The 20234-nt window shown below is 35.5% G+C and overlaps 1 protein-coding gene across 5 annotated transcripts in view; it reads left to right on the forward strand.

Moving 5' to 3' along the window:
- The window catches only part of CADPS2 (calcium dependent secretion activator 2), a 276456-nt gene that overhangs the window by 224610 nt on the left and 31612 nt on the right, over positions 1-20234 (forward strand). For 3 of the 5 annotated variants that reach the window (XM_026051660.1, XM_026051661.1, XM_026051662.1), the window contains 4 exons: positions 4770-4911; positions 12577-12732; positions 12970-13117; positions 18037-18111. In XM_026051660.1, coding sequence (XP_025907445.1) covers positions 4770-4911; positions 12577-12732; positions 12970-13117; positions 18037-18111 — 521 coding nt within the window. Of the gene's footprint in view, positions 1-4769; positions 4912-5040; positions 5161-12576; positions 12733-12969; positions 13118-18036; positions 18112-20234 lie in introns of all 5 variants that reach the window. The other 2 variants (XM_026051658.1, XM_026051659.1) reach the window with 1 other exon arrangement.

A 20234-nucleotide genomic window follows, 5' to 3' on the forward strand; every position in this document is an offset into this window, starting at 1 on the left:
TTCAACAGTGTTTACACGCTTGGCCGTCTACACTTTCATTTTCCAAGTTTAGTTTCTGTTCTAATGTTGAACATAGTTAAGTTTTATCAGCTACTCTTGCTGACCGGTACTGCACTGTTTGTCCACTGCACTGTTTGCTATGCAGCATATATATGTATATATATAAATATTGCATACGTGCTCAGCCTTGGCCTGAATTAGTGGAAACAAGGAGTGTTACAGGGTTATCTCATGACTTTTGCTTTCCGTTAAGTATCACTCGATGAAACATCTGTGCACCTGTTCTAACATGCTCGTAGTACATCTGAGTGCAGTGTGATGAAGTCAATGTACAAAAAAAAATGTTAGCCTCTTGAAAGCCAATTGCTACAACCCATGTACCTCTATGTACTAGGATTTGATGCCTTCAAATCTTAGTCTTAAGCTACAAGGTAGAGGTAGAGGTAGAAAACTATTTGGACTTAAATAAGCAGGGCAAAACCTATACCCATACCAATACCTCCCATTAATTTTAGTGTGAATCTTTTCTTAAATCAAGTACTTCTTAGGAATTTTGCTCAGTTCTACTAGGAACTGTCTTGGAATCATAACCTGTCTTCAGTATGTATGTTTCAGTGAAGACTAGTTCAAACTACATAATTGCTTACTAGGGTAATGTCAGCTCTGACTGAAGGAGAGTTTTAGACACATGAAAATTCTGCATTTTTTATTCTGTCTTATAAATGTAAAGTTCCCAGCAGTCTCATTATCAAAGTGCTGGGAGGGATTTTTTTTATTTCTCTAGTACATTTTCAGTTTGTTTCTACATAATACATCTCTAAAGTTCACTTTAAAAAATCTCTTGTATGCAGGAGTACGAACTGATGTTTATATAAGCTCAGAGACCTGCAATTTTTGCCCCCCAAAAAAAATTGCCAGCGAAGCTACAAATTAATAAATGATTTGTGGATGCAGAATATACTCCAAACAGGAAATGAATGATTGGAAATAACATTTTTTTTTCACATTATTGGATGATTTTCAACTACTCTGAAAACAATATGTATGGAAATCCCTAAGAAATTTCTTTCTTTAATTCTGATTTTATTTTTAAATTTACTATTATACTGTAATTCACAGTAAAATAGACTTAAAAAAACACACCTGAAAATCCATGTGGGACCTTTCAGAGGATCCTGCAGAGAGCAGGATAATTATAGACTGTCTGACAAAGTACATATTTGGTCAGTGGAAGAGAGTCTCGTGGTACCCTGTGTCATTTCTTCCTTTCCATTGAATCTGCACAAGCTCCTGAGGACAACTTAGCACATTGTCTCCAGAATAGCTCCTCAGTTATACTGGTATAAGTAAGATCAAGGCAAGCCCCAGAGCTGCATAAGCACAGTAGCTCCTTTTATTGTCTTTAGAGAAGGCAGCTTCATTGCTGTGCTGCATTGTTGCACTGTGCTTTTCATCTCTGGTCTGTTTTTCTCATGTTTTATTTCAACAATTTGACATGTGTAAATTGAGTTACTTTCAACTTTAATGTATACACATTAATGTAATATGCACAGTACTTATTTTCTTTCTATTTTTTTTGTTTATTTGTTTTTGCTCTGGCATGTGCTTTTATTTTGTTGAGTTTTATGTGAATATGAGATGTCTCATATGAAGAGGATATGGGATGTCTATACTGACAAGACAATGGAGAATTAAGCTACATAGCTTTGAAGACAAGTGGTAGTTGAAGGATTTGAAGTGTGGCATTTCCTCAAGCATCTCTTGTTTCCCATCTGCTTTGATGCATAGGTGGTACCTTTTGGCAAGATCAATTCTAATCACAGGGTGGAGTGCCGTGAGTCTGATGATGATGCTTAGCTATATCTCTTACCCGTCAGCTCCCAGTTCTTTCCCTGCCCTGGAGTAATCCTTGACTGAGATCTCCAGATGGGTATAACGGAGCTGCCATATCCTCAACCCTGGGAAAACAGACTGCTCATTGAGTTGTTCATCAGAGTCATGTGTGTGCCCACTTCAGAAGGCATCTATTTGTAGACTTAGTCAGATTAAGAGTCTTGGCATCATATTTAAGAGTTTTATCTCTCTGCAAAGTATGCCAGGAAAATGATTTTGTTTGTTTGTTTGTTTGAAGTTGTACTGCTTTTATTGTCGGTAACTCCTTCAGATTTCATCTGACTTCTGAATAACAAGAACTGCCCTCCTACCCAGGAGGCTTTATTACTGTAATTCCCTGAGCAGGGCTTGTAGCAGGGTGTTTCTGCAGTGTGCCTCAGAAAATAGTAAACTACTAGATCATCCTTTCGTGTAACTGATTGCTTGATTAATGCCAGTCCTGCACTGATATCCCATAAAGAGACTTAATTGATACTGCTATATTCCTGTTGTTTTTAAGCTCAATTTTTCCTTGAAAGAAAAACAATCTAATGTAGTTTGTTACCAGATACCTTTTTTTTTTTTCCCTCAGAGGCAAGGAGTATCAACTGTTTACTATGAAACACACGGCATGTAAGAAAACTCCCACACCTCTGTGTTAATATCCAAATCTACATTATTTTTGGTCACAGATGTTGTGATTTTAAGATAGTTAAATGTAGGAAAAATAAAACATCATTTTGAATGCCTCATATACTTATATCTGATATACAAATAATTATACCAGAGCTAGCTAGTTAACAAGCAGTTTGGTGAGCAGCATAAATAATGGAGCATGTTTGTAATGGACTCATTGGTGCTCTCCAGGGTGGATTCTCAAGTGTTTAATAAGAGATGAGTCTATGTCGCTGCCATTTCTCAGTGGAAACCCTAATAATCTCCCTCTGCTACCTAGCTGCCTGTTTTCATGAAACTTCATATTTCTGAGATCTCCATCCCTCTGTCAAATGTGGTTGAAATTAGCTAGCGGTTTCAAATTTCCTATGAAGAGAGAGGCAGGTGGGCAAACACAAAGAAAGCTGATCACATCAATCTTGTCTTCTTAGGTAACTGATTCATACATAATTTCCTATCACTCTGCAAGATTGATATTTTGAAGAAAATATTTCTCAGCCTCGGAACATTGTGTTTAGAAAACAAAATTAGAGTCCAGACATTCAGCAACAAAGGCATTTTCTGGAACTGCAGGTAGTAATAGTAAACTGAAACACTTGATGACACATATTCCCTGCAGTCTCCATCTCTCCCAGGTTCACTCTGTGGTTCACTTCCATCCTTCAGGATTGGAAGACAATGAATTTTCTGGAAGAAGAGATTGTTTTTCTATGTTATATATGTAGTTGTACTAGTGGTGGAGCCAGAGGGATGAGATAGATTCCAGGATTTTGAGCCCTATGGTCCAGCCTTTTCTTCTTATGGAGAAAAGGAAGTATTCTTAGAATGCTATGATACCCATCTATGTCAAACAAGTTGTCTGGATGAAGGAAGAGGATTGGGGGCATGACAATGAAACCGTAAGTCATACAGTCAAGAATACAAATATTTTTTCCTTAGGGATAGCCACTGCTCCCACTGTCTTTCCATCTCAAGTGCTTCAGACAAAATGGGTGGGTGCCACCATGCCTGAAGAGTACTAAAATTCACAAGGAAAGTTAAAGCATCAGAATAAGGATGGGATGAAAGGAAAACTAACAAAGACGTGAAAATATCTCACTATGGTTCGGCACTTTAGGCGATTAATTCTCAGGGCTTCCTTCAAATAGTTATAGAGCTACAATGATAGTAGCTCTCCATTAAGCATACCAAGGAGAATTAGCAGAATTAATGAAGGGAAGTGGGGAGTTCTCAGAGTCATGGAGAGGTTGAAAACACCTTCAGAAATTATGTGGCCCAGCCTTCCTCCTCATTCAGGATCACCTAGAGCAGGTTGCTCTAGGCAGGAAAGGGAAAACTCCATTATAAGTTCAAGTCCTTTATAGTTTTATAAGGCAGATGAGAGGACAGAAAAGAGACAAGTATTGCTCCTGGAACCAAGTTTCATATGAATACAGAAGGCATTGTTTAAGATGGGAATATTGATCCAGTTTGTGCATGTGTCATGATAGGAAAGGCCAAGATTCTTCTCCTCTCTGGCCTTTTATTTCCACAGGACCTAACTTTGATTCTAGAGATCTTTACATATGAATATGCATAGGCATACTAAGAATTGCTTTGTATTAGTAGTTTTGTAGAGTATATATAATGCTCTGGAAAGCAACAGGCAGAGAGACAGTTTTGAAAGACAAGCAACAGTTGGGTGGACATTTCTTCCTTCCCCACTCACTCCTATGCGGCACTCTCCCTTTTTCCTATAAACTCGCTGGAGGAAAGGCTCTATATCTCTGCATTTTTGCATACAACTGCAAAGCTGGCGTATTTTATTGTACCTTTCTTCTTTAACTATATAGGGGTTTATATCTTTTGTTTCTGATTTGGTGTCTTAAGTATTGAACAAAACTGCTAAGCAAAGTACCTTCTTAATTTTAAGAAGATGTGTAAATCTGTCTATTAAGCATGTGCATAATTCTTATAGAAGTGATATTGAGCATATACTGAAGTGCCCTCATGGAGCACTTCATCTAGTTTTTATGAAGTGTATTTCTTACCCAGGCTGGATCATACTATAAAGCTTCTTAAAATGTTTTGCACATTTTAAAAATGATAGAAAAATTTTAAGACTTTAAAATGCTTTTGCATATTTAAAAAATGCTAGAAAAATTTTAAGACATACTTTTGCCTATAGCAATAAATGAGAAAAAGCCTTGACAATTTTGTTTGTATTTCTTGTGTTTTTAAAGTGTTCTTGTGCAATGGGAAGTTTCACAAGCACTTACAAGAAATTTTTGTTCCTTTGGTCATCCGCTACATCGATCTCATGGAATCATCAATTGCCCAGTCCATTCACAGAGGTCTTGAACAAGAGTCATGGCAACCTGTCAAGTAAGTGCTTTCTACAGGATCAGAACCAAGCACCCACCTGTAGCTTTCTGTCTAATCAAGTGTTCTCCCCTGTTGCTCTCTAAATATTCTATTTTTTTTATTATATTCCTACGTTATCTATTTCCACAGGAACATCACCAACAGTCTTCCTAATGTAGCTCTTCCAAAAGTTCCAAGTTTGCCTCTTAATCTTCCACAAATACCTAGCTTTACTACACCAACCTGGATGACTTCTTTATATGATTCCACGTGTGTATTCTTCAATAACCTTCTGACTGTATGTCAGCTCTGCATGGCCTTGCTAGTGTTCTGTGCAGCTGTATTTGGATTGCATGTTTTTTATGATCTCTTAGTTGGAAATTATCATTTCTTGGGAGTGAGCCAGGCATGGACTGTTAGTGAGTTGCGCTTTTTAGTGCATTAAATTGTAGCAGTTTTAAACTTGAGAGCTTACAAAATCAACTTGGCAAAGGTCTATTGTAGTACGAATGATGTTTAGTACCTTAAACAACTTAATTGCCCTCTGAATTAATAAGCAGTGGGGAACCTCCAGAATAAGAGATTTTAGACCACAGTTTTGTAAATCAAGGCAGCCCATCATATTTTTGCCTGGGTTTGATTAAGCCATTGTATATACAAATTTATTCTGAAAATCATTTCAACAGTTGATTGCCAATATTGCCATTAGATTAAATCTCCATGTTACAGAGAAATAGTAAAGATAAATAAGTATGTGGAATAGAAGTTCATTCATTTCTTTGTCTGTTTGAAACAATACATGTTTCTTTTTATTTTATCGTCAACTATTCAGTGTCCTTTTCTAAAAAAAAAGTGGAGCAGACATGCCATGCTCTGTGCAAATAATCCCATAGTTACATTACAGATTACATGAAGACTCAATAAGTACCATGATTTAGCTAAAATTGTTTTAGAGGGAGCTGAATGTAATTTAATGAATGTAAATTACATTCATTGCTATGAATGCTTATTCATACATTCAAGATAGAAATCTCGATAATAGGAGTTCAAGACAAATAAAATTTCTCATGTTTTAAGATGGATTTAGGTATTCCTAACAAGCGAACCTCAGTCTATTATTGTGAGAGTTGATATTTTGTGTTCAGACAGGCTTCTGGTACTTGGCCATTGAGTATTATGGTAGTTTTTCTGCTAATTCCCCTAAAAAGTTGTCAAGACTTCTCCTAAACCATGGCTTTGTATTTTTTGCTTTTTCTATAATAATGCTGTTTCCTGACGTGCATATGCTAGTCATTTCAGATGTGAATACAGACTCATTGATCTTTTGCTACTCAAATTCCATTCTGTCTGGTTCTTCATATACTTTCAAAGGTGACTCTTTTGATCTGTCAAATACTGTGGAATTCAGGCAGTGTTTTAAAAATCAGTTGACCTAAATTCTTTTGAAAGTCCAAGTACTTCATAAGAATGTATTTTGTTTGAATCAAAACAAAAAAAAAAAAAAAAAAAAAAAAAAAAAACTTCTTTCCCAAAAACTTCTTTCCAAAAAACTTCTTTTCCCATAAAAGCTCTTTCCCATTAATGTTTCAGAGTAACCAAAAACCTGAGCTCCTGTGCCTATTTTAGCAAAACCCAGTGTTTCCTGTTGTTTTTCCCTGTCTGTGTGATGAACTTTAGATAGATGGTAGTCAACAGAGGGAGAGAGTAAGCACCGAAATTTCAGAGTTTATCAGTTGTTGTAGGTACCTCCTGCTCTCCTCTGACGCCATCAAGTCTTTCTTCCCCAGTTCATGGTGCCTCATGGGTCCAGGCCACAAAACTGAAGCTTTGACAAGAAGATAATGAAGTACATCACTGAATTGTGTTGGATTTCTTGTTTAGTCTTTAATAATTTATAGTTTACAGTCGAAAGAATGAGAGAAGATAACCTATGACTTAAATGAGTTACATTCACATGCTTAATAAGAATGGAAAGTCCTACCTATATCTATTTTCAATGTAACAGGAAGAGTTTTCATATTCTGTAAGCTTAACTAGCATAAAACCTTCAGAATGGACTCTCTCTGTCAGACTTTGTTCAAAGATACTCTAAAGCTCACATTTTAGTCCGTATCTGTTCATCAGGGCTGTTATGTGCCATCCTAGTAGTTTTTATTGAAAGATCTGAAAAGTTAAACACTGTTAAGCTTTTCTTCACATACTTTATTGATAAATTTTAGACTATACTTTCTTTTCTATCACTTAAAATTCTTTGAACATTACTAGAGAATATTGTGTATAATTTTTAATTCACTGTTGCTATTTCTATTTTTTCTTTGAGCACATTGTTTTTGAGTCAGAAAACATATCCTCTTTATAACAGCACTTAGGAAGGTCATTATCTCATTTTCAGTTGTTTTGCTTAACCTTTTATTATTGGACATTGGAAAGAGAGATATTAAAAGAGGAAAGTGCTATGTGTAGTAGTCTGTTTTTCTTGATTGGTCTCAGGAGAGGACAACTCAGAGGACACCTTGGCTAGACATGCAGAGCACTGTGATTTGCAGCTAGTTTTGGCTAAATACATCATAGTAACAGGATAAAAAAAAACTTGAATATTGTGTAAAAGCTCTTAATCAGCCAGAATGAGGGTTTTTTCTTAATTATTGATTACTTCATATGTGTTACTTTAAACTGCACCTGTGTTTCTTTTCATATTTTAAATTTCATGTCTGTCTTTTTGATCTGAATAAAATTTGATTTGTGGGTGGTGGTAATTATTTATGATTTTGTTTATATGCTGTTATTTTTCAGTACAGACATGAGATAAATTCACTAACCAAAGATATTGGAAATGCAGACCAAAGATTGTCTGTCATTCTAGTACTTTAAGGTCAGCCAAACTCAAGGCTAAGAAAACATGTGGATAAGATAACGTGCTCTCACAGGCACAGTTTGCTCTGTCTTCTGCCCAGAAATGGCAGCTACCAAAGGAAATGTGTCAGCTCTATTTCTTCAGCCTTAACTGAGCTACAGAGAGACTGACTGGAGCAATCATTGTGCTCTGCTTGTGATACGAAGGGATCTTTTCTGAATGTGTCTGAGCAATCTTGCCCAACTTCTCTGTTTACGTGTGCGTGCTTTTGAATTCCACATTTCAGCACAGTTATCAGGAGCTGCATCTGTAGTGCTACATATGTTCTTGCCATGGTGATAACCACTACTCAAGTGAAAGGAGACTGTGATTTGTGTTGAGGAGGATGGGTAGTTAGAGGTAGAGACAAACGACTGGAGGATATGGGCCATATTTAATTGTGGGCCAAATTTCTTTCTTCCAAAAATATTTTCATGCTTAAAGAAAGAAGTATCAAGGAATAGAATTTAGTTACTTGAAACTCATGTTGCCTAGTGTTGAACTAAACATGACTAAGCGTGAGGTAATAGTTTTCCTAACACCTTCAAGGGTCTTACCATAGCTCTGTTCCATCATTTCTCCCATCATTGGTAGATAATGAAGAGCTGTGGCAAGTACCATTGACTATAATAACTGAGGGTCCTTTTCTGTTGAAAAAAAACTCAATTGTCCATCCAAGCTATAAATATGTTTATGCATAAAGGCGCTAGAGCTTACAAGCTGGGGGCTGTCAAAGGAGGTAGTTTTGATGACCTATGTGAAACACTCCTCACAAAATACTAATGGATAATAAGTCAGTACTAATCTTTAAAAAAATGTCGTAATTTGTTAAATCAGCATTAGTAAATCACTCAGTAAATTCTATAGGAATAGAGACCAATGATTTTGCATCTTGTGATTGTTTCAGTATGCCCTTAGATATTTAATATTTCTGCTATATTTTCATATCCCAAGATTCTCTGAGGAGTGTGGCAACTAGGCAAGTACTGACGTATTCTACATCTACCCTGGAGTCAAGTGTGTGGTGACCTCGAAGCCAGTGTGCTCTATTAGTAGACTGCCTGACTAATTGCTGCTGCTTAGGTAGCTGGCAAACCTAGTAGAAAGCTGTGTCTCTCAGCTGTCAGTAGGTGCTTAAGAAATTGCTTGCAGCTCCTTGTGGTTTTTTATTCTTCATTTTATTCTTACTGTATATCAAAGGCAAAAGATAGAAAAGATAAAGGAGACAAACAGACAACAGCTTTTCCACAAAAAATACTGAAGATGAAAGCTTAAGTATTGATCAGCAAAGCACTCGAGTTCATGCTTGATGTTAAATATATAAACAATTATGTTGACTGTAGCAATAACATAAATTAGCAGTTTTATTTCCTGCTAGAGTAGTATTATTCTATTCCTTACACCACATAATTGTTCAAATAAAAATTTTTCAACTGCAAAAAATTTTTCCTGACAACCAAAAAAAGTGTTCTGCAATGATGTGCATAGATTTGGGATTCTTTAATGTTATGCTGCTCTTGCCAGAGAGGCCTGTATTGCCATGCAGAGGAAACAGTCTTTCATAACAGGTGCTCCCAGAATAGGATCAGCTCTTCATTTTGTTACATTCTAACAGTATTAAGAACTGAAGTGACATAGCTATTAGGGAAAACAACTATACTGGCTGGAGAACTGCTTCAGGGTATTGAAGGATATGCTGAAGATTAGTATTATTTCTAATACTTGGCTGGCCAAGGGCCAAAAAATTCCAAAAGTCCAAATAAAGCAAGTAGATAGTACAAAGAACAGTAGCAAGCTGATTGAAAACTCAATTCTCTGCAGCATTTAACAAACAAATTAGACATTTTCACAAAGATGTCTGATCTAGGAACGGTTTATTTCAGTTGTAGGAGATTATTTTCCTTTCTCATCTTAGTAGTATAATACACTAGGCAAATTCAAATGTCATTGGGCAATGCCAAATAAATTGAAGAACAGGGCCTCAAAATTATATGAAAAGAGAATGAATGAATTAGTGTTTTTCAGAGAATGAATAGTGTTTCATGAATCTGTGGCTTTTATTACATTTATTATAATTGTGAACAGTTATTTGGTAGTATAATGAAACCAAATTAAGTGGCTACCAGGGAGCGAACGTGCATAAGAATACATTGATGTTATTGAGAGTGCATGAGTCCTTCTAGGTCTTAAAGAATTTTATTTGAAATTCCAGTAGGCTAAAAGAAAAAAGTATTAAAGAAAAAAAAAGTCTAAATAGTACATTTGGTAAATAAAAATGGTAATTCTGTTTCTTAAGAAAGTGTGTATTGTCTTCTAGAAAATATATATTCTTATCGACTGTAATATGTAGAGATTCTGTATATTGTCCCCATTGCTGTCATTGTATATTTGTCTTTTTTATGCTATCCCTCACATAAGTTGTCTTAGTCACTTTAGAATCAAATATTGAGTACGATGTATCATCTGCAGCTTCATTCACTGCCAACAAACATAGCAGATATTAAAAAGATCCTCAATATTTACTTATCGTGTAGCTGAAGAAACACTCTATCAGAACTACAGATTTGTTGGGAAGATTTAGTGGTTTGATATTCATGTTCTTAGTTAAACTAGGCAGCATACAGTAATGTTTTCTGTTCAACTGTAACCTTAGCAGGTAATGTCCCCATGCAAGTTGAAATCCTAGCAGTCTCCTGGGCCTTCTGCTTGTTTCTACTGTTTTATTTCAGGGACACAATACTGTAGAAAGTTAACAATTATGACTTAAAATAAGTGGAAAAAAATATGAACAACATGAGAAGAGCTCTCTGTTAAATTGTGGAATACACTCCAATGTGCAATGGAGACATTAAAAAAAGCACCATTAAAAACTGAAGTGAAAATCACTGTTGGGGAAGAGGGATCTATTTTTTTTCTCAGATGGAGAAACTTATTGTCAGTACCCATTAACCAGCCAGGCTGTCTTACCTGTGCCCATAGGGTGGCCTTTGTGACACTGAGACCTCATTGCAGAGTACAGCCATGGCTCAGCAGTAGTAGCAGCACTCACTAAGACAGGAAGATATATGGATCTGGAAAATGGTGGGGCCCTGTAAGACCAAAGCAGTGCTCCTACGGCATCCATGCCACCTCTGCAGAGCCCTGAATATATGGGCTGCTCCAACCTTTGCTTCAGTTTATCACTAGCATGGCTAGCCTGGTTCAAAAATAGTATTAGTGATGCTATGTTTGAGGATGTGGATTACTCAGATGTTATAGGTCATAGTCATAGAATTGTTAAGGTTAGAAGGGACCTTTATAGTTCAACCCCCCTGCACACACAGGGTCACAGAAGGCAGCTCATCCCTAAGAGCTGCCATGGTGAGTCCAGCGCTGCAGCCGTTCACACACGTTACTTCATTTTCACTAACCTGCCCATAAGGTTGAGAGTTGCTACACACGTACACCTCCACAGGGTCAGACCCTAAGTTGAAGTGGCACCAGGTAGACTTAAAGCACCGAGAAAGGTGAGGGAATAACATACATCAGTGAAAGAACAATTCATATAATAAGTCACAGCACCTATTGTGCAGCATCACTGGGTTTTGTGAACCCCAAGAAAAGGAACAAATTGCAACCGTTGCATTTTGTTTAACTCTAGCCCAATCCTGTAGACTTTATTCAGACAATACTGCCATTGGCTTCAACGGGAGTTCTGGCATGAAAGAAATGGCAGGATGATAGTTCTGATAAATAATTTACTTGACAAGTATCCTTTCTGGTTTGGGATTATTTGCCCTTTTTTTTGTTAATCTGACATTGGAAGTCTGGAACTCACTGATTCCTTCCATTAGAGCTCTGTCCACTTAACACTCTGATAAATATATTCTTTCATCAGAAAGTAGAAGAAAGAAAATTGCACTTGTAATATATGTAAGATATTTGGATCTGAATTGAAATTGCCAAGCTGAGCTTCAAGTGTTTGTGTTTCTAAGAGCACTGTCCATACTGGAAAGCTGTGCAGAAGAGTGTGATGCCGCACAGTAACCCAGGCTGGGAAATATATGTCGTAAAAATATACGTAATCTGCATTTGCAGTGGAAGCATAACTATAGCTGTTGATAAGATTATCTCCAAGTTGTTTTCCCTTATCACAAACAAGCATCTTAAAAGTTATCATTTGGTTCAGAATGGAAGAACATCTATAAAACTGAATAACATGAGATTATATAGAGTCACATCAATCCCATGTTCTACTTCTTTAAAAATTCCCTTGAATTACTGTCTGTTCTTGTTTTCTACTGGGATATGATGTTACTCCCTCAGTTAGAAATAATGAGCATTTATCAAGAGAGTATTTGTCTGGATATCTCTTTCAAGATATTACTGGTAGCATCCTGATTTCTTTGGTTGATTTACTTACCTGAGTAAGCAAATATATATGCAAAATGTTAAATCTTTTGGAAAAGGCCCTTATTAATATTCCTTCAGCCATTATTTTTCTGTCTGAATTTGAAATTTGAGCTACTTCATTTTTCCATGGTCTTTGTCATGCCACCTACCTCCCTAACCTGTCATACCTCTTAGTTAACATATGAGAAAACTACTTATTTCACCTCAGTGTAAATTTTCTGTGATCATATTCACTTTCTTGCAATAAGAGCAACTGTGCTATTAGATACAGTGATGTGAAGGAGGAGTATGGGGTGATAAGGAAATCTTATTTATCTGAATACTAATGTGGGGGCTGGGATAGACAGCCATACATTTATCTTCTGTTTCTTGGGGCTTTTGTTTTGTTTTGTTTCTTACAGCAATGGCTCAGCTACGTCAGAAGATCTTTTTTGGAAACTGGACGCTCTGCAAATGTTTGTTTTTGATCTTCACTGGCCAGAACCAGAATTTGCCCACCATTTAGAGCAAAGACTTAAACTCATGGCCACTGACATGATAGAAGCCTGTGTCAAAAGGTATAGTTGAAATGATCAGCTGAAATTTGAGCATGCAGAACCTTGAGATTACAATCAATGCAATTGCCTTTTGAATGAGTGACTATTCTGCACTTACAGAATTGCATTTGTAACATCTTAGAATGTCAGAACATGCAACTGTTTGGTCAGGATGTTTAGTAAGTTTTATGAATTTGTGTATCCATTCTTCCAAATTGTCAGAGAATTATTCATGTCATGAATTTTTGTTTTAAACAGAACAAGAATTGCATTTGAACTGAAGCTACAAAAGACAAACAAATCAACAGACCTGCGTATTCCTTCTTCTCTGTGCACAATGTTTAATGTCTTAGTTGATGCCAAAAAACAGACAGCTAAACTCTGTATTCTTGATGGTGGGCAAGAGGTAAGTGGAATTTTTTGTTTAATTCTGTGTTGAGTTAATCTGAAATATACTCGGTAGATTAATTTCTAACTTGTATCATGTTTGGGGAGCATGCATAGATTGCTTACTTAAAGCACCATTCAAGATACAACTGCTCATCTTCCTTCAGAGACGATGTAGATTCTGTGATTTAGGTGATTTTTTCTGTTCATCTGAAAAAAATGCAGGGGATTTAATGGCTGAAAGTCTCTGCAGGAATTTCTCTTGGGTAACAACAGAGAATCAGCCCACTTCATGACTGTTTCACAGTAGTAAAATTGTACCAAAAGATTGTCTTTTGCAGATGAACTTTAACTAGGTAAGATTTGTTTTTACTTACATTTGGCATTTGTTTGTACTTATATACATAAGTGCTTCAAATGTCGTAAACTGAAGAAATAACCAGGTAATCTAATGAGTTTCTTTAAATTTGAGAGAAAGATTTTTGGCAGTAATCTACTGACAGGACTGTAGGTTCTCCACAGTGAGAAAAACACAGGTGTTTTTTCAAAGGATATAAAGATTTCACTGTCTACTTACTCCCCTTCATATGTTGTTTTTTAATGGGAATAATCTGTGCAGTGAAAAAGACTTAAATTTTGGTCATATTATTTTTGCTCATTTTCCATCTCTGTACAGTGCTCTTCATTATTTATTGGTTCATCTTTTTAAATTATTATATTCCATGTAATTGTTTTCTTTTTTTTCCAATATAATGAGATATTCATCATTTTCCTGTTCTGCCCTGTCATCTCTGTTTTTCCTTTTGGTTTTCCATGACATGAACCAGTTTGCTAGTCAGTGGGTAAGTGTTTTAATTTTTTTTTAACCTACATTTTTTTCTTTGGTTATTAATCACCATTATTTGTTTCAGAATGCTGTATTGCTTTTCTTGCTAATTTGGTAATGTAGCTTTAATGTGTAGTCCTTTACAGCCTGCCCCTGCTAGACACTCGTGAGCAGCTTCTAAATGCTTTTTTTCATTCATCCTCTTAGAGTGGGTCCAGAAGAATCTTTCACTCATCTGCTCTTCAGATACTATGTCTTGTCTTACTTTGGATGTTTTCCCTCCACAGTGACACACAATAACAACAAGGTTGCTTCAGGTTCATCAGAAGCAAGCCTCAAGGACCAAGTCTTCACCTTAGGCAGTGCTGGTGCATCTTTCGCTTAGTGCCCGAGCAATAACCTGCAATTGCATACATGCACACCCTTCTTAAGGGAAAAATAATACCTTGATAGAGACCTGCAGACAGATGGTCTAATCCTGTTCTCCATAGATGTGCCATTCCTCTTCCTACTCTGCATCTGCAGAGGATGTCTGCATTGTCATCCAATTCTCGGAGCTAAGTTTTGGCATTCTCAGATACCTTTTGGACTGCAGACAGTCACCAGATCATTTTCAGAAACCTGCTCACTTTTCACATTACTAAAACAAAAATAGAGCCCTTATTCCTTGCAGGATCTGACCATGACACCCAGTGCTTCCTGTGATTCTTTTCAGTGATGGACTTCTAAAATTTAACATATATGTGATGAACCTGTATGTGATGTGATATCTTTCAAAATCCCCAAATTAAACTTCATCCCAATCCATCTCATAAGGCAAAAAATTCCCAAATTCTTCACATATCAGAAATAATGAGATAATGTGGAAATGTACTTCTTCCTCACAAAATTTGAGTTATTGTAGTCTAATATCTCCCATTCTCAAGGCCTATTTGGAAGAGTAAGACACAATAGGCTTCTCAGTTGCTTGTTCTTCGTACCACAATTGTTTTGAACTCTTGATGACAACATTTAGTTCTCAAATCATCCTTGTCTGTGAAAAAAGGCAGAATAAACATCTCGTAACATCCTCAGTTGCATTTCTGGCCTCTTTATAGGATTTCCAGCATTTCCAATAAATTGTACTTGGCCACCTGATCTCAATACCTTTCCCATGTTTCCTTTCTTTTCCTTTTCCTCATTTGTTTTCAGTTTCTGGCATGATCTTTTATGCCAATCAAAAATAACATTCCTTAAGCCCTGAGCAAAAAAATTTGAGAGCTGTTCATTCATCCAAAAGCTCAATACTTAACATACATCAGACAATTTCTAGAGTTTATTCTGCAATTTATCAAATATCAAAATGCAAATATCTCCTTGAAAACAGCATGATTTTTTCACGCCTTATACTCTAAGCAGTCATGCAATTTCTTTAAATAGAGACAGATGTGAAAGTTTTCCCTCTGTGTTGTTGGATAGGAGGGAATTCTTACTTAACATGTGATTGGGGCATTCTGCTCAAAGGAAGTAATAATAGCTATTATAATAATAAACTATTAATAGTAATAATTATTATTAATTTATTATTAAGTAATAATTATTGTTACTATTAATAATAGTAATAATAATAAAGTATTTGGAAGACCCACTAGGTGGTCCTGAAAAAAAAATACTCTTTGCTTACATCCCATGACACACTTTGCCACTAAATAATTCTCTCCCAGGTAACTCCTGTAGCTGCACCTGCTGTTTTACTGAGAAGTACTCAAGAGCAATTAGAGAGGAAAAGGAACATTCTGGATTATCTTCTTCAGGGTAGGGGCATGGAGAGGATCATTCTGAAAGACTCTGCAAGGTGCATTGAGATCATTTAGCTGTGAAAGCTGAATTGTCTAGATTCAGACCCCACGTGGTTTTTTGGCCACATCAGCCATCAGAGGAGCATAAAGACATAGCCTTCCATAGATGTGTGTGGTCTTGTCAAGGTTGGCAGAAGCAGAAAATCTTCCTAGAGATGCTTATTTCAGGATCATGTGTGCAACCTTGCCAGCTCATACAGTTTTATGAGTTGTGTGGTACTTGCCATCTTCCTAGCAGCTCATTTCCTGAAGTCAGATAATCTTCCATGAAGATCTGCAGTTTGTTTCATGGAGGGGGTTGTTATCTTAAAATTGGGGAGAAGAGCTTAAAGAAATTTCTGATCTCACAATTTGCAAGATAAATTTTGAAAAAAATGTACAATGAAACTCAGGGTAAAAAAGAAGAATCAAATATTATTTTTAAAGCAATGTCATGATTTTGGAAGCTTGTGGGCTTTTTTGTTGTTATTTGTTTTTTATTTTAATTTGATGGGATTTGTTTCATCTTCCTTTTTTTAGTCACATAATACAGTTATGTATTGACTGTATTCCATTGCTAGTAAATTATATTTGTCTTATGATGATAGTAAAAAAAAAAAAAAAGAAAAGAAAAGAAAAAGCAGAAATATATAGGAATTGGTCCTAGAATATTCATAGATTCATTACTTCAGCATACAGTGGAGTTATGAGAGGGACAACTGTTTTCTTTCACAAGTCACTAAAGTATGTGTGCTTTTGCAGCATGTCTTGGGAGATGTAAATAATTGATATTTTCGGAGAACAAGGAACCAATGCCTTCTGAAGGCTGTGTAAGCAACAAATATCACAGGCAGTTGTGGGTGATGTAGCTGCCTAGCAAATCAGGAAAATATTGTATTGGTCAAGAAATGACTGAATGGTTAGAAACAAATATATCTGGAACTACTGAAAGATTTTCTGATATATTTCTAATGTGTTCCTTCACTCATCAGCAATGTGTGCTGATATTTTTATGAGAGGTGTATTCATGTTCTCCCAAGTATTTTTAATCCCTGAAGGAAGAAATTAAGAACAAAAATGAACATGCTTTGAGAACAGTAAATAGTAACTGAAAGAGATACATATATGTGGGTAAATCTCATGGTTTTATTTTCTTTTATTTTAAATGCCAATTCAATAGGGGTACTGCTTAGAAAATTGTTCCTAAATATATTAGGTAGGCCAGATTTAATGTTTTGATCTGTATGGCAACTTTGAGACAGAAGAAAAATAGCTTTCAAAAACTTACAACTCTGAAAAGTATTCAGCTAGCAGCTGCTAAGTTAGGCTAATGTTTATACTGACCTCAGTACTTTTACTCCAGGCATTATGTTGTTAGCTGTTCCAAGTAGCCTTGAACTATGAAGATAGGGTTAGTCTTTACAAGTCACATTTTCTGTGAAGTGGCTATTGGGGACAATCTTTGCTGTCAGATAACTGTTTCTAAAGGAAGAATTAGTGTTTAAATTGATGTGCCTCCTTGACAGAATGGGATCCCTAGTTCCTGCTAATTTCAGGAGGGAACTCTGTAGCATTATCTAAAAAGTCTTTCGGATTTATTTTAAATAGCATTTACTTAAAGGCACCTTCTTTTTTTTTTTTGAGAAAAAAAAAGAAGAAAAAGACTACAGAGAATGAAGTCTATTTTATTATGCCTTTTGTGGCCTGTTAATTTGTTACCATCTATTCTACTTTGTTGATGAAATTTTAATTTTGCCCTTGCTTGAGCATATTGTAAGATTTGTATAAACTGCAGCTCACTGTGCTAACAAAAAGGCTCTTTTAAGAAGAACAATTGGAGCTCATTTTATTTTTAGAGGACATTTAAAATAACTTATGAATGAGAGTTGTCAGACATGAAATGCTGTATTAATTAAATCTTATTCTAGTCTTTTTGCTTCCCTGCTAAACCAACCCTTTAGAGGAAAAATACGTGGCCACCTTAATTATATAGGAGAAGACAAAAAGTATCCTTCACATTCCTTCGCCTGAATAAGAAAAAGAACTCAATTCATCTAAATAATAACCCCATTAGCTGCTTAACTCAACAGTGTACATGGGAAAATTTTCAACACTGAATGTAAGCAAGTGTTGATTGGGTGGATCGTTTTCAAGGGTTTATTCTTCAGATGTTCAAAATGATAATTTTAAGTAAATCTGATCTGGCAGGGTTATCAGCTTTGTAGCATTTATGACTTATGACAAAAGTGTGTGTTTCTATACATACTAATGCTTTCTGTATCTTTTGAAATACAGCAACAATACCATTCAAAAATAGATGACTTGATTGAAGAAACTGTTAAAGAAATTATTTCACTTCTTGTTTCTAAGGTAAAACAGTTTAGATTCTTATTTATAATAAAATAATTCTCATTTGAATTTCTAAAATGTCTTTGGTATCACACAATTTTTCTATGCCTTATGTAATGACATTGGGGGAGGGAAACGTAGTTTGTATGTAGTACTCATCCGAAAAACATTAAATTTATGAAATTAAATTTTATAAATTGCAAGAACACTTTCTATGCACTTTACTTATCAGATTAGCTTTTCTTATGTATTATATTATAGCTGACAACTGCTAGACCTAACAGAACTAATAGGATTTGATAATGTCCATATTATCTTTAGTACTAGAACCTTAATTTGATGCGTTGTTTAATTTTCCATATAAAACTCGTATTGTAAGAAATATTTAAATTATTTAATATTTAGAGATAACATGCAAAAATTACATAACTTCTAAATGAGTTTTTGCTCCACAAAATTTAAAAAGTAGTTAAAAAATATTTAGTATGTTGTTAATTCTTGACAATAACTTTGCAATTCTTAACACTTAAAAAGCAAATATGTTTTTACAGGCTATAAATATTTGAAAAATACATGAAGGAAAATTAAACAATGTCTAGTGGTTACTGTCACATCTCTACTGCAGTAAAATCTTACGTGCTTAATATGAAAGACAAAGCTTTCTGTCACCAATAGTTTGAATGACACAGTAATGACACTGGGAGAATAGAAAGATTTTACAAGATGTTATCTATTCATTAGAAACTACCCAGAAATATGTGCTTTTCAGAATAAGATATATTAGATATACATTCACAATTTGTGAGTTAGAGACAAATAAGACCCTTAGGTTATTTTCAGTATGCCTTTTTTTCGTTTTTTCACAGCTTGATAGTGGGGGGTAGAGAGAGGTCTCTGTTCTGATTGGCATCCAGCCTGCTAGTACATGAACTGAAAACAAAGTTTTTGTCGTTTTTTGGAAGTTTAAGCCAAATATGTCCAATTATTGATAAATATTTAAAAATGAATACTTCACCGCCCCCCCCCCAAAAAAAATCTCTTTTTTTATGTAATCATAAGTACAAATGGTTCAAGAGTTTCACGTTCTACTTGCAGCTTGTCATCACTCAGGACTAGTCTGTCAATTGATTTTTAAGTGTTATTGAAGAAGGAGGAGAGAGGGGAATGTAATGAGAGTATAATGCTCATCTTTGCAATTGAATTCATCTCTGTAATTAAGCTGTTCTTAATAACTGAGATTATAAAGGATGGAAGAAAAGAGTCATATTCCTTGTGGATGAATATGCAAGAGTTTCTAGAAACAATTACAAGCTTTATATTATTAGTTACCATATATGCCATCAGAAGATGTTGAAATCTCAGAACGGGAACAAATATTTTCTGTCACTGGCTGGTCGTTAGAAGCTTAATCAGCCCCTTCTCACTTGAGATGTGAAATGCCAGTGATATCTAGACTGCTTCCATTTCAAGGAGGAAAGATGCTAAGGGAAGAGAGAAGGACTGAGTCCTCACTCTTGATTTTGATCAGGAAAAATGTCTGTCAACATGTATAATATCCACGTACTTTCAATGTTTATCTAATGTATTTCAATTTTTTCTTAGCTTTTTCTTCTGAATTAAAATGTTTCCTGCATGTTTAAATAAAGTATGTGTTTGACATTTATTTTAGGTGTAACAGTCACCTATGAGAAGGAAAAGAATACTCATAGTACAGTGAGACTATACTTAGTAAAGATTAGACAGTGAATTATATGAGCAAAACTTTCTGAGCTAAAGCTTTAAACAAACCACAGGCACAGCACAAAACAGTGGCACAAAGCACACAGTGTCTTAGGAGAGCTGCTTCAGAAAATGTGCAGCATACCCAGAAATGCTCTTAGAGCTTCACAAGTCTGTCCAGTGAGATTTTGGAAAACAAGTGACCAGCTCCATAACTAAGTTAAAAAAAACGAAATTGAGACAGCTCTACGTTCTTTTACATCCAATTTATTAAAACCATTTGTTGATGATATGGATGTGCTGCACGTGAAATCAATCCTTTTCACAGTAGATCTTTGACAATGTTGACTTACAATAAGACCCAGCATCCGTTTGGAGGAAGAGTCCTTGTCCATCAGGTAAAATGAATATGGAGAGTGCAGTGT

The sequence above is a fragment of the Nothoprocta perdicaria genome, unplaced genomic scaffold (genome assembly GCF_003342845.1).
Source record: "Nothoprocta perdicaria isolate Ctin4 unplaced genomic scaffold, notPer1 scaffold_79, whole genome shotgun sequence".
In the NCBI taxonomy this organism is placed as follows: domain Eukaryota; kingdom Metazoa; phylum Chordata; class Aves; order Tinamiformes; family Tinamidae; genus Nothoprocta; species Nothoprocta perdicaria.